Raw genomic sequence first — 14896 nt, forward strand, 5'->3', positions numbered from 1 at the left:
AGCTCAGAAAATTTTCACAAGTGAACACTTCTCTGGGAAGTGTTTCAAGAAACAGGATAGTCTCCTTCATATCCTCTTTCTGCTGCTGCTGCTGCTAAGTCACTTCAGTCTTGTCCGACTCTGTGTGACCCCATAGACGGAAGCCCACCAGGGTCCCCTGTCCCTGGGATTCTCCAGGCAAGAACACTGGAGTGGGTTGCCATTTCCTTCAGTGTGTGAAAGTGAAAAGTAAAAGTGAAGTTGAGTTACTGCCAATTTCCAAAGTTAATCACCTTGACTTTCAACATAAAAGTTAGTATTTTTCTTTCTGAATTCAATGGAATAAAATAATGCACTGATGTCCTTTTGTGTGTGGTTTCTTTCGATTTTCCAGAGCGTTTGTTGTGAATTTATACACCCATGAGCAGTGTATAAGGCTTTCAGTTACTCTGCTTTCTCATTAACACTTGATACTGTCAGCTTTTTTTAGTTTTAGTCATTCTTTTGAGTATATAGTAATACCTCATTGTGGCTTTAATTTGTATTTTCCCTGATGACTACAGGTGTAGAACATCTTTTCATATATTTAATGGGTGCTTAGTTATTTTCTTCTGTGAAATACCAGTGTGAAACTTCTGCTTTTTTTTTTTTTTATTAAACTCTCCGTCTTTTTTCTAATTTAATTGTAGGGGTCTTTATATATGCTGGATACAAGCTCTTTGTCACAGGTGTTGCAACTGTCTTTTCTATGTCTTGCCTTTTCATTCTTTTAAGATATCTTTTGATGAATAGAAGTTTTAATTTTAATGTTTAATAAGCTCTTCCTTTATGGTTAGTGTTTTCTGAATCTTATTAAAAAGTCTTTTCCTCCTGTGTGGTCTTGAAGACACTCTTTTACGTGTGTGTGTGCGTGTGTGTGTGTATAAATTTCCCCCCCGCCCCCGGCCACACCATGTGGCTTGAGGTATCTTAGTTCCCTGACCAAGGATAAAATCTGGACTCTGCAGTGAAAACACGGAGTCCTAACCACTGGATCATCAGAGAATTCCCAAGGACACTCTTACATTATCTTCTAGGAATTTTATTATTTCATTTTTACATTTAAATCTCCAACCTACTTATAACTGACTTTTCTGTAATGCAAAGTAAGGGGCAGTTTCATTTAGTACTTTATTGAATTTGCCTTATCACTTTGTTAGTCTATTGTTGCCTGCTCGTTGAAAAAACATTCAACTTTTATTTCTTTAAAACTATACATTTTAAAAAATGTATAGTATAGTATATAGTATATTTTTAATAGTATAATGTAGAGGTTAATAATGTGGCCTCAGGACTATACTGCTTATATTCAGATCTCTCTCTTAAAAATTATTAATTCAAAATTTATTTTTAAAGCATCTGTGTGTCAGTCCCTAGGTGCTGGGGATATTACTGCAAATAAAACAGACAAAAGTCTCTGCCTTTGTGTGGTGGTGAGGGGGGAGACAGACCCTAATAATAATAATAAATATGAATGAAGAAAGGCAATGCCAAAGAATGCTCAAACTACCGCACAATTGCACTCATCTCACACGTTGGTAAAGTGATGCCTAAAATTCTCCAAGCCAGGCTTCAGCACGTGAACTGTGAACTTCCAGATGTTCAAGCTGGTTTTAGAAAAGGCAGAGGCACCAGAGATCAAGTTGCCAACATCTGCTGGATCATCGAAAAAGCAAGAGAGTTCCAGAAAAACATCTATTTTTGTTTTATTGACTATGCCAAAGCCTTTGACTGTGTGGATCACAATAAACTGTGGAAAATTCTGAAAGAGACGGGAATACCGACCACCTTACCTGCCTCTTGAGAAACCTGTATGCAGGTCAGGAAGCAACAGTTAGAACTGGACATGGAACAACAGACTGGTTCCAAATAGGAAAAGGAGTATGTCAAGGCTGTATATTGTCACCCTGCTTATTTAACTTATATTCAGAGTACATCATGAGAAATGCTGGGCTGGAGGAAGTACAAGCTGGAATCAAGATTGCTGGGAGAAATATCAATAACCTCAGATATGCAGATGATACCACCCTTATGGCAGACAGTGAAGAGGAACTAAAGAGCCTCTTGATGAAAGTGAAAGAGGAGACTGAAAAAGTTGGCTTGAAGCTCCACATTCAGAACACAAAGATCATGGCATCCAGTCCCATCACTTCATGGCAAATAGATGGGGAAACAGTGGAAACAGTGGCTGACTATTTTTCTGGGCTCCAAAATCACTGCAGATTTTGATTGCAGCCATGAAATTAAAAGACCCTTACTCCTTGGAAGGAAAGTTATGACCAACCTAGATAGCATATTAAAAAGCAGAGACATTACTTTGTCAACAACGGTCCATCTAGTCAAGGCTATGGTTTTTCCAGTGGTCATGTACGGCTGTGAGAGTTGGACTGTGAAGAAAACTCTTCGTCGAATAATTGATGCTTTTGAACTGTGGTGCTGGAGAGAAGACTCTTGAGAGTCCCTTGGACTGCAAGGAGATCCAACCAGTCCATCCTAAAGGAGATCAGTCCTGGGTGTTCATTGGAAGGACTGATGTTGAAGCTGAAACTCCAGTATACTTTGGCCACCTGATGCAAAGAGCTGACTCTTTTGAAAAGACCCTGATGCTGGGAAAGATTGAGGGCAGGAGGAGAAGGGAACGACAGAGGGTGAAATGGTTGGATGGCATCACCGACTCAATGGACATGGGTTTGGGTGGAGTCTGGGAGTTGGTGATGGTCAGGGAGGCCTGGTATGCTGCAGTTCATGGGGTCACAAAGAGTTGGACACGACTGAGTGACTGAACTGAACTGAATGAACAAAACATATATTAAATAAGGGAATGTGTTTAGGTTGCAAATTGCAAAGGGAAGTAGAGTGTTACAGGGGATGAAGTTAAAATAGGGTGGTGAGAGAATCCTTCCTGAAGAGTTGACAGTTGAGTGAAGACTTGGATTTGAGAGAACAGGTTTTGATATCCTGAAGGAGAAACATTTTAGGAAGAACTTCGGCAAGTGTAAAGCTCTTGAGGCAGCATCGTGCCTGGGTGTATCTGTGTAATGGTGAGTAGTAACAGCAAATCAGTGTGGTTCAAACAGAAGTGAAATGGTTAGTAATAGATGATGAGGTCGAGAGGTAACAGGAGCCATTGAAGGATTTTGTACATAAAGGTGATCTGTTTCAGAGCATCATTTTTGGCTATTATGTTCTTAATACTAGATTGTAAAGAGGGTGTGGGCATGAGCATTTAGGAGCTTGTTGCTGTAATTTAGGCTACAATTTCTTAGCCAGAGTAGAGGCAGCAAAGATAGTGAGAAGTGATTGGGGTTAGTGTATCTTTTAAAGATAGAGCCAATAAGATTTGTTGATTGATTGGATGTGGGGAGTGACAGAAATAGGACTCAGGGTTTCAGCTGACCTTCACACAAAGGAGAACATTTCCAGTAACCGAGATGGGGAGAGTTGTGTATGCATGTAAAAAGGGTAAGGAGTTCAGTTTTCTCCTGTAAAGTTAGAAATTCCTATAATACATTTCAGTGTATACAAGGAGGAAGTAGTTAGAGGAATCTGAACTTTCAGGGGGAGTTTTTTAACAGGAGGTTCAGCTGAGAAAGTGTACAGTGGCACATGCCAACGAAGTATCTTTCAGACATTGTTGCTTAATTGACGCTCCTGAGTTTTGCTGGTCACTTGGGCACTGCCCTATTTCTCCAGAGCCAACATTTATACATGAATTGGACTGTTTCCCAATGGTCACTTCTCAAGAGGTGTAAAGGCTCTCCTGTTCTTTGTAATTATTGCCTCCAAGCCTGTAGTACTCCAGAACCACTCCTAAGTTTTGCAGATTTTGGATTATGGCTCTCCCTCAGTCTAATTCATTATGTTTTCTTTCAGGGATTTCTTAACATTAAAAATTTTTTTAAAATTGATTTAGTTTTAGTTTATTTTACTTGCGCTGAGTCTTCATTGCAGTGCGTGGGCTTCTTTCTGTTGTAGAACATGGGCTGTAGGGTGGGTGGGCTTGGTTGCTTGGAAGCATGTGGGATCTTTCTAGACCAGGGATCAAAACTTGTGTCCCCTGCATTGGAAGGCAGGTTCTTAACCACTGGACCACCAGGGAAGCTCCCTCCTCCCCCTTAACATTTCTTATCTGTTCATGGTGTTCTTGTCTTTTTTTCTTGTCATTACAGCTTTAAGAAATATCTTTCCTATTATTTTCAAGAATTTAAGAGAAGGAATGGATGAGATAGTTTGTATGAATAGACTGTAGTTTTGATCCAGTTTTCTTGTTTATAGTAAAAATAATGTTTATAGAAAAGTGACAGAATGCATAGTGATAAAAATAACATCACCCCTATTTGCATAATGACTAATTTGGTTTATTTCTTCCACTTTTTTCCAAAATATTGAGATAACTCACCTATCACCTATATTACATAGAGGGCTTCCCTGGTAGTGGGAGAAGGGGATGATAAGAGGATGAAGTGGTTGGATGGCATAACTGACTCAATGGACATGCGTTTGAGTAAACTCCGGGAGTTGGTGATGGACAGGGAGGCCTGGTGTGCTGCAGTCCATGGGGTCACAAAGGGTTGGACGCGACTGATATTACATAGAAAGCGTTTTGTTTTTTTTTTTTCATATAAGCTGCGCAATTTGGATTTCACTTTCCATGAAAATTTTTTGAGGTCTGCGCTTTGGTGACCCTCACTTAGCTTTTCTAGTTCATAGTAAGTGTAACTATTCAACCATTTAACCTATTGCTGTGGCCTGACTTGGAGGCTAGCCACGGATATGTATGCTGAAAAAACGGTCTGTTATCCTTGCATCCAGAGTACATCTCTGTTATGTAGAGTGTGTGTGTGTGCATGCTCAGGTGTCTGACTCTTTGCAACCCCATGGACTGGAGCCCACCAGTCCCCTCTGTCCATGAAATTTTCGAGGCAAGAATACTGGAGTGGGTTGCCATTCCCTTCTTTGGAGGATCTTCCCGATCCAGGGAAGGTGGTAGGTGGATTCTTTATCACTGCACCACTGGGAAGCCCCATTATTTAGAGTAGGGATAGTCATCTCCCTAGGAGAACTAGAATTAATGTGTTATTTCTTTTTTCAAGTTATTTTATTGTCAATCTAAAATTAAATTGTTATTTTTCCTCTCACCTCTAGTTCACTTAGCAGCCATGGAAGGCCACCTTCACTGTTTTAAATTCCTACTCAGTAGAATGAGCAGTGCCTCCCAAGGTTTGAAAGCCTTCAATGATAATGGAGAAAATGTATCGGACCTGGCCCAGAGGTTCTTTAAGCAGAACATTTTACAGTTTATCCAGGGGGCTGAGTATGAAGGAAATGATCCAACAGATCAAGAAAGTAAGTAATAAATCTGAAATGTTTTAGCATTTAAAAAGCAGAATAGAGAAGAAAAGGAAAGGAGGAGGTATAAAGCAAATGTTATATTAAAATATGTTGCATATCCTTGTTCACACAATTCATCCAGATTCTCTTCTTTGTATGAAATATTTTAAGCAGATATATAGAGATTAATGTAACATAATGAACATTCTTTATACCACTAGATTGAATAAAATATTAGGTTAGATATACTTGAAGTTTCCTGTTTCTCTCAATACCATTCATTCCCCTTTCTCCATCTTCAGAGGTAACCATTATTTTAGATTTATAATTCCATTCTGTGGTTTTATATTTAGTATATATGTACTCACAAAAATATGCAGTATCATTTTGTGAATTTTTAGAGTAGGGAACAAAACTGTTGTAACAAATGAGAAATCCTAAAATTCAACAGCTTAAATGATATAGAAGTTTCTTTCTTTTATGGGATAGCTTCAGTTGGAGAGTGAATCTTGTTCTGTGGAGTTCTTCAGAGACCTGTTGTCAACCTAACCAGCTCTCTCTCTAGGTGTTGCTAATCCAGCAGGAGGTGAGGAGAGAACAAAGTATAAGCTAGGATTTTCAAAGTGTAATTTGCAGTCATCACTTTTGCTAACATCCTGTTGGCAAGAGGTTAGTCAGTCACATGGCCACACTCAGCTGTGGGGAAGCCTGGAGAATTCAGTAACCAGCTGAGAACCCTCAGCTTTGCTACAGCTCTTGTTGCTATGAAAGGAAGAGGTTTTAGTGGACAATTAGTAGTCGTTGACAGAGAAGGCAATGGCAAGCCACTCCAGTACTCTTGCCTAGAAAATCCCATGGACGGAGGAGCCTGGTAGGCTGCAGTCCGTGGGGTCGCTAAGGGTCGGACACGACTAAGCGACTTCACTTTCACTTTCACACATTGGAGAAGGAAATGGCAACCCACTCCAGTGTTCTTGCCTGGAGAATCCCAGGGACGGGGGAGCCTGGTGGGCTTCCGTCTATGGGGTCACACAGGGTCGGACACGACTGAAGTGACTTAGCAGCAGCAGCAGCAGCAGCAGTAGTCGTTGAAACTTTTTTTTTTTAAGATTTAACTGATTTGTTTTTGGCCGCTCTGGATCTTTGTTGCTGTGCGCAGGCTTTTTCTAATTGTGACGAGCTGGGGCCACTCTTCACTGCAGTGCAAGGGCTTCTTTTGTTGCAGGGCACGGGGCTCTAAGTGCACGGGCTTGCGTAGTTGCAGCATGCAGGCTCAGTAGTTGCGGTTCAAAGGCTCCAGAGCACAGCCTCAGTAGTTGTGATGAACAGGCTTGCTCCACAGCATGTGGGGTCTTCCTGGACCAGGGATGAACCCATGTCCCCGGAATTGGCAGGTGGATTCTTAACCACCACCAGGGAAGTCCCTGAAACTTCTTTTAAAACTTTATAAAAATGGCATAAAACAGTATGTATTCCTCTCTGAATTTTTTTTTGCTAAATGCTATGATTTTTTAAGGCTTATTAGATAGATGTATTCTAGTTTATTCTTTTAAATTTTTTGTGTAGTATGGCATTTAATAAAAACATTATTATTCCATTCTCCAGTTTGATATTTAGATTGTTTACAGTTTTCAGTTACAATCCATGTGGTAATGAATATTCTTAAAAGTGTCATTGTGTGGATGTACAAGATATTCTTTAGAGAAGTGCCTCACTGCCTTTTTCACACATGGCCTATACTGAAAATGATACTTGTGTGGCACGCTGGTACCAGTAGATGAGAATTCTTGAGGTGTACTCCCTGTCTACTCTGGAGACTGAGAGTTGAGAGTTCTGCCTTGTAAACACTTGGGAAATTCTACTTTAGGTTTTGTTTGGTGGGATATGCCCATTTTCAGTATAAACAGGTATAAATGCTGCATGCAGTAATTTACACTCTCATCAGCAAAGTTTGGTGAGAATTTAAACAATATTCAGTATTGTCAGACTTACAAATTTTTGCCACTTGGGTATGAAGAGGTTTAACTTGTGTTTTAATTTGCATTTTTTGATTACTAATAAGGTTGAACATTGTTTCATAAAGTTACTGGCTGTTCTAGTTTACTTTTCTATGAATTGCCTGTAGAATTGTTCTTTGTCCTTTTCTAAATTACTTGAGTTCTTTTATATAGTTCTGATACCTTTTATTAATTTTATCTGATATATTTTCTCTCACGCTGTGACTTGTTTTTTCACAAGTGATGTCCTTTATTTTTAAAAAAGCAACTTTATTAAAATATGATTTATGTACAATAAACTATATTTAAAGTATGCAGTTTGAGTTATATATCATGAAACCACCATCACAATCAAGATGCAAAGCACTTTCATTACCTCAGATATTTTTTCATACCCTCTCATCCCTTCTTTCACCCTGGCCTACACAACCACTGATTTGTTTTCTGTCACTGTAGATTAGTTTGGGTTTCTAATGGAACTCTTTTGAGATTCATTTGTATTATGTATATTAGTAGTTCAATACTTTTTTATTGCTTAGTAGTATTCCATTGTATGGATGGCCCACATTTTGTTTGTGCATTCTGTCTTATTGATATTCTGTTTATTTGCCAATACTACAAAGTTTTGATTACTATACCTTTTAGCAAGACTGGTAATCAGCTACTGTATTTTCAACTTTGTACTTTAAAAAATACTCTTTGAGTATTCTAGGTTGTTTTCTTTCCATATATAAAATTGAGAATAGTTATTGCAGAGTTGTTAAGAGGGCAGAATGAGACAGTCCTTATAAGTGCTTACTACAAAGCTTGACATTCAGTAAGGGTCCAGTGTGTGTAATGGTTATCATTAAAAACATTTTATTAAGTGTTTGCTATGTGCTAGGCACCAGGTCAGGTGCATTCACACCTGTAGATGTATACACACACATATATACTTTATCTGATTCCAGTTTCTTTTGTTTTCATCACTTCCTTGTAAACAGAGGGAGTGGTCTGTGCAAATGTAGAACTTGAGACCAAGTATATCTTTATGCAAAGGGTAGAAAATGACCATCTCCATGTGTTTTGTCATGGCCTGAAAGAAACAGGGAAGATGACAGGAATAGTTCTGGTACAGTATAGCCTTTTGATATCCCAAGGGATGGAAAGGCACATAATTAATAATAATCTTATTACTTGTCATTGCATTAACTGAACTAATTCTAATATAACATTCTCATAATATTGAGACCTGAAATGTGTGACTGATTAAGGCAGGGAAAAAGAATGAATTCCTGTGTTTACTGAAATACTAAATGTTTTTATTCATAGCTTTAGCATTTCCAGGTCATGTGGCTGCCTTTAAGGGTGATTTGGAAATGCTTAAGAAATTAATAGAAGATGGAGTAATTAATATTAATGAACGTGATAATAATGGATCAACTCTTATGCATAAAGGTAATTTACGATTCCTGCTTCAGTTTTGACACAATTGCTATTGACTTACCTGTTAAAATAATTATTCATTAGGAGCACATGAAAATGTAAAATTTTTCCTGATATGCTGAGAGGTATCGTCTACCTTATATGGTATACAGGGTGCTTAATTTTCAACTCAAGTGTGATAATTCCTTTTATGTCAGACATTTACATGTTATTACATTTGAGGGTAAATTCACAAGAAATTCTCTTGTGACACTGTCATGTTAGTTAAGTGAAATTCACTACCAGCGAAGTTTCTGAGGATTATCATTTTCTTTGGACTAAAAGTGACTGATTAATTTATTGAAACAGAAACCATCTCTCTAGAAAAAGATTGAGCACGGGACTTCTCTGGTGGTCCATTTGTTAAAAAATCCACCTTTGCAGAGCAGGGGATGTGACTTCGATCTCTGTTTAGGGAACTAAGATCCCACATACCTCGGTGTACTGGGCCCACGCCCCACAACAATGGATCCTACATGACACAATTTAAGATCCCACGTGTGGCAACTAAGACTTGATGCAGCCAAATAAATAAATAAATAAATATATTTTAAAAAAGGTTGAGTAGAATTTTCTTCTTTCTTGTACCCTGCAAAAATGTTTTTACTGCCATAGAAATATCAATGAACATTAGATTTGAACACATTTTCAAAATATCTGCCACTTTTCTTTGTGTTCTCCTTCCCTCTATGTGAATTCTAGAATCTTAATCTTTTATGTTTGCTTTTTAATCAGACTATTAAATTGTCATCTCAGTGGTGGGAATATATACTGTAGGATTTATTCTTGACAATCTTACTTTTATTTATAAAATCAAAAACCAAATCTTTAACCTACTGCATGTGAATTTCCATTCTGTTTCATTTGTGATATGTCATAAGTTTCTTCATAATCAATGGCATATAATTCTCTTAAAAGTCTTAGTGTAAAAAGTAGGTTTGTTAATATAGTCTTGTGTTTAAATTGGATTTTATTTCATAAATTACTTCTGGGAGTCCCAGTCGCAGATTGTGTTTCTGTTGGTTCTGTTGTTAGTTTAATCATTAAAGTTCATTTAAGTCATATTGTGTCTCAAGTATAGAATCTAAGCACCATGTTTTATCAGAGAGAGAGGGTCCGTGGAGCAGGAGGAAGAGGAACATGAAAAGGGGTTTCTCCTCACATAGAAAGGTCCTCACTTCGGTAAACGTTCTACCCTAGATGGAGAATTTCATTCACCTATCTCTGCTGATTCGTTTAGGTATAAAACACTTTCCCATGAGGTTTGTGAATGGGGAGGAGATTCAAAATGTTCATAGAGTATTTTTTAAAATGTGGTACCCAGGAGCAGAGTTCCATATCATATCCTATATATATATGAAACCAGTTTCTATTGCTAATGTGTATGTGGGGTGTCATTGTTGTAGCATGATAGCAAAGATGGGCGTCTTAGGTCTGGGAAATCCCATAGTGTTCTTTTTTTAAAATATATATTTATTTATTTTTTTGGCTGTGCCAGGTCTTAGTTGCTACGCGTGGAATCTTTAGTTATAGCACGAGAAATCCTTGGTTGCAGCATGTGGGACCTGGTTCCCTCACCACGGGTTGAACCCTAGGCCCTCTGCATTGGGAGTGTGGAGTCTTAGCCGCTGGACCATCAGGGAAGTCCCCTGAAGTATTCTTTGTTAGCTTGTTTTAGATTTGCTGAGAGAAACCCCAGTCTCTTCGGGAGCCAGCACTGAGTTTTGGTGAGGAGTCAAGCAGAGAAGGGGAGGACAAGAGCCTCACAGGCCTTTGTAAGCTGAGCTGTGGTGCTGTAGTGAGGGCATTGCTATGTCACTGGGTCTGGCTTGTGTCCTTTTCTCATTGTTGCCAATATTGGAGGTAGATTGACTTTTAAAGCATCAGAGTCATACCAAAAGTTCCTCTTTGACTCATTTTACAGAGGCATGTATATATTCAGCAGGACTTCCCAGGTGGCTCAGTGGTAAAAGAATCCACCTGCCAGCGCAGGAGATGCTGGAGACGCTAGTTTGATCTCTGGGTCGGGAAGATCCCCTGCAAAAGGAAATGGCAACCCACTCCAGTATTCTTGCCTGGAGAATCCCATGGACAGAGGAGCCTGATGGGCTATAGTCCATGGGATCACAAAAAGTCAGACATGACTAGGTGATTGAGCTCACACACAGCACATAATTCAAATATATATGCAGAATTACACATCATTGACCTAAAGGGTTGAAACAGTTGGAAAGGCAAGACAACAAGGAAGAGTTCTCCAAAGTGGTCATCTTCATTCATTCATTCACTTAAAAGAAACATTTATGAAGTCCCATATAGGGTCACAAAGAGTCAGACACAGCTGAGCAACTGAGCCACACATGTATGTAGTCAGCACCAACCACATGCCTGCACCGTGAAGACAGTATGAGATTTAGACCTTATGGCTAAGGAGCTACATGCTTATACTGTGAACACCTAGAGATTTGTATAAGTCAGGATGTAATCAGTGGCAAGAAGTATTTGGCTATTAAAATATATGGAATAGGAATTCAGGAGTAGATGTTAAGGAACAGAAGTTTCTTCGGGTTAAATTACAGAGGAAGTGTCATGGGAATATAATATGTTAGTAAACACTAAACAGCGTGTAAAACTGCCATCATATTTAATCCTTATTGTAGTTTTATGAAGCAGTAGTGTATTATTATTATAAATATGACATCAAGGAAATTGAGGTCCAGAGGGATCAGGTTTTTTTTTTTTTTAATATTCATTAAAATGGAAGTTTAGTTGATTTACAGTGTTTCAGATATATAACAAAGTGACTAAGTTATATTTACATATATGTATATATTCTTTTTCAGATTCTTTTCCTTGGTAGATTATTACAAGATATAGTTCCCTATGCCATACAGTAGGTCCTTGTTATTTATTTGTTTTATATATAGCAGTCTATCTGTTAATTCCAAATTTCCAATTTATACCACCCCCCTCAGGTTTCTTGACTGAGGTTGCACAACTAGTAAGAGCAGAGCTGAGATTTCATTCATTTTCATCATTTGTTCATCACCTCTGTAGACGTTTATTATTTCTGTATGCCAGCCACTTTCTAAGTTCTGTCCTGTCCTCCAGTCTGTTGATTAGTGAATCTAACTCAAATCTTTTTAGATTATTGAACTCCCCCCGCTCCCCCACAGTTTCCCTGAGTCTGAGACGGGCTGAGGAGGAGGGGGGAAGTTAGATGAGCATATTATCGGGTGATGGGCACCAGGTGCGAAAACATAAGCTGAGTTGTGGAGATGAAAATTAATATTGAGAGCTTGCGTTTTAAGGAACGCTGATGAACAGTTTAGGTAATCATCGAGGAGCCTGTAAATTCTGAGTTGTGAAGGTCAGAGACATAAACTATTTATGCAAGATGACGAAAGATTTTTCAGTCTTTCACATTCACACAGATTATACTCGCATTTGACCTGATACAGGATTGGTCAGGAGCTGTGAGTACAGTCCATAAGCACTGGATAAGGGTTAGCACAAAGCATAGATTATAGTTTCAAATCCATTACTTATTGGCTGTGTGATGTTAAATAAATATCCTCTGTGAGCTTCAGCTTTTTTGTATCTGTATGTAAAGTTCCTACATAAGGGCTGAGCATAGCAAACATTTGATTAAATATGTGTCTAATGAATGAATAAGTGAAAGAGAGAAAATAACATCTGGCTAACCTACTTTTGTTGATTATTGTAAGGATTAGTATTTACAAAAGTACTCTCTAGTGGTACTGTCCAAAATTTTAGAAAATTGTTTACTGATAACAGTAAATTTTGTGTGTGTGCATTTTGTTTTGTTTGTTTTTTACAGCTGCTGGTCAAGGCCATATAGAGTGTTTGCAATGGCTGATTAAAATGGGAGCAGACAATAACATTACCAACAAAGCGAGGGAGAAACCCAGTGATGTGGCTAAGAGGTATCTCTGTCTGTTTTGCTTCTGTCTTTATTTTTAAAAATTTGCATTTATTCTCCTGTACTCAGAATTCTATCTCTGAAGATTTCTGAAATTATAGGACTCAGTCAAATGCTGATGTCATGATAATTTTCAAGCTGGATTGATGTTTGACAACGTATCAGCTCTTCTCTCTAAAGCAGTAATATTCAGTTGGGAGATAGTATCGGCCCCTTTCTTTGTGGGGTGGTGAATTTGGAAATGTGTCCTGAGGGGTGTTGTCACAGTGATGGAGACCATCAATGACGTTTCACGAGGTCAGTCCAAGAACGCCAGACATTCTACAGTGCTTAGAACAGTGGTATACAACGAAGAACTGTCCTACCCAGATGCTGGTACCTTTCGAGAAATGCTGTGTGATAGAAAGGAATAATCAAAAGGAGTCGCATGGATTTTGAAACAGATTTTAATATTTGTATTTGAATTAAATGTAACAGCCATTATTGCTCACTTCGAGCTCATTTCAGATCAGGTCCTCAAGGTACTTAGTTCATCCATTTGTTCATTTGATTGTTTTTCATTCAGCTTAACCATGTTCCAAGTCCTGTGGTTAGCATTAGAATTACTATCCACAGTCCATTCTAAAGGAGATCAATCCTGGGTGTTCACTGGAAGGACTGATGCTAAAGCTGAAACTCCAATACTTTGGCCACCTCAAGCAACGAGTTGACTCACTGGAAAAGACTCTGATGCTGGGAGGGATGGGGGGCAGGAGGAGACGGGGACGACAGAGAATGAGATGGCTGGATGGCATCACTGACTCGATGGACATGAGTTTGAGTGAACTCTGGGAGTTGTTGATGGACAGGGAGGCCTGGCGTGCTGTGATTCGTGGGGTCACAAAGAGTCGGACACGACTGAGCAACTGAACTGAACTGAACTGAACTGAAGATGAAAACACTTAGTCCTTGATCTCAACAACCTTATAGTCTTATGGAGAGATAAATGTGCAAATGTAACTTTTATTGATTATAGTTACATTATCAGTACATGTTATATATAGGATCTTCCCGACGCAGGGATTGATCCTGGGTCTCCTGCATTGTAGGCAGATTCTTTACTGTCTGAGCCACCAGAGGATTTCTATATACAGTGCAATGAAGGACATAGAAGAAAAAGTGCCCAAGTATTTCTGTTTGAAAGTTGTCGGGGAGAAATGTTAATACAGATGGTGGTAAGAGTTATGAAGGAAACTGCAGGGTGTCAGAATTTATATAGAAGTCTGGGAAAATTTTTTTCTTGGTGAAAGCAACTGCTGATACTTGAAGGAGAAAGAGTTGAAAGATAACGCCTTGTGTGTTCAAGGAATGCATATGGCTCAGAACAACTTGAGTCTAAAACAGGAGTGTGGGCTAAAGCTGCACATGAGGTTTGACAGGATTATTCACTAAGGTGCCGTGCAGTTTTTGTTTGTGAGGTCATGTTCTCTAAAATTTTTGTCTGTAGGATCTTTTTGAAGCCTTGGAATGTGGTTTTGTTTTACTGCATACTAGCATCATTATCTGGAGAAGGCAATGGCACCCCACTCCAGTATTCTTGCCTGAAAAATCCCATGGATGGAGGAGCCTGATGGGCTGCAGTCCATGGGGTTGCTAAGAGTCTGATATGACTGAGTGACTTCCCTTTCACTTTTCACTTTCATGCATTGGAGAAGGAAATGACAACCCACTCCAGTGTTCTTGCCTGGAGAATCCCAGGGACGGGGGAGCCTGGTGGGCTGCCGTCTATGGGGTCACACAGAGTCGGACACGACTGAAGCGACTTAGCAGCAGCAGCAGCAGCAGCAGCATTATCAACTCAGGCTAACTTTTGTCTTTATTTTTAAAAATAGATTTATCAGTAAAGCACACCTATTTGTACAGCACAAACTGATGAATTCTGATACATGTATCTACCTGTGAAGTCATAATCACAATCAAGATAGTGAACTTTTCCTTCACCCCCAACAAAATCTTGTGCACGTTTGTAAGCTCTCTCTTCCACTGCTTGCCACTGCTGCATCCCCAAGCAAACAAGAATTTGCTTTCTGTCACTAGTGATTAGTTTGCATTTGCTAGAATTTTATATAAATGGAAACATACAGTGTATACTCAATCTCTTATG

General features: G+C 38.9%; 1 protein-coding gene across 5 annotated transcripts in view; it reads left to right on the plus strand.

Moving 5' to 3' along the window:
* The window catches only part of ANKRD42 (ankyrin repeat domain 42), a 56716-nt gene that overhangs the window by 21647 nt on the left and 20173 nt on the right, over positions 1 to 14896 (plus strand). For all 5 annotated transcript variants that reach the window (XR_016036453.1, XM_088832487.1, XM_088832486.1 and 2 more), the window contains exons 6-8: positions 5164 to 5364; positions 8658 to 8783; positions 12652 to 12757. Coding sequence is in view for 4 of the 5 variants with exons in the window: in XM_088832487.1 (XP_088688613.1) it covers positions 5164 to 5364; positions 8658 to 8783; positions 12652 to 12757 (433 nt within the window). In the remaining variant the exon portion in view is untranslated. The remainder of the gene's footprint in view (positions 1 to 5163; positions 5365 to 8657; positions 8784 to 12651; positions 12758 to 14896) is intronic.

Source organism: Moschus berezovskii, chromosome 25 (assembly GCF_049115385.1).
Source record: "Moschus berezovskii isolate FMDL1 chromosome 25, NW_MosBer_1.0, whole genome shotgun sequence".
In the NCBI taxonomy this organism is placed as follows: Eukaryota; Metazoa; Chordata; class Mammalia; order Artiodactyla; family Moschidae; genus Moschus; species Moschus berezovskii.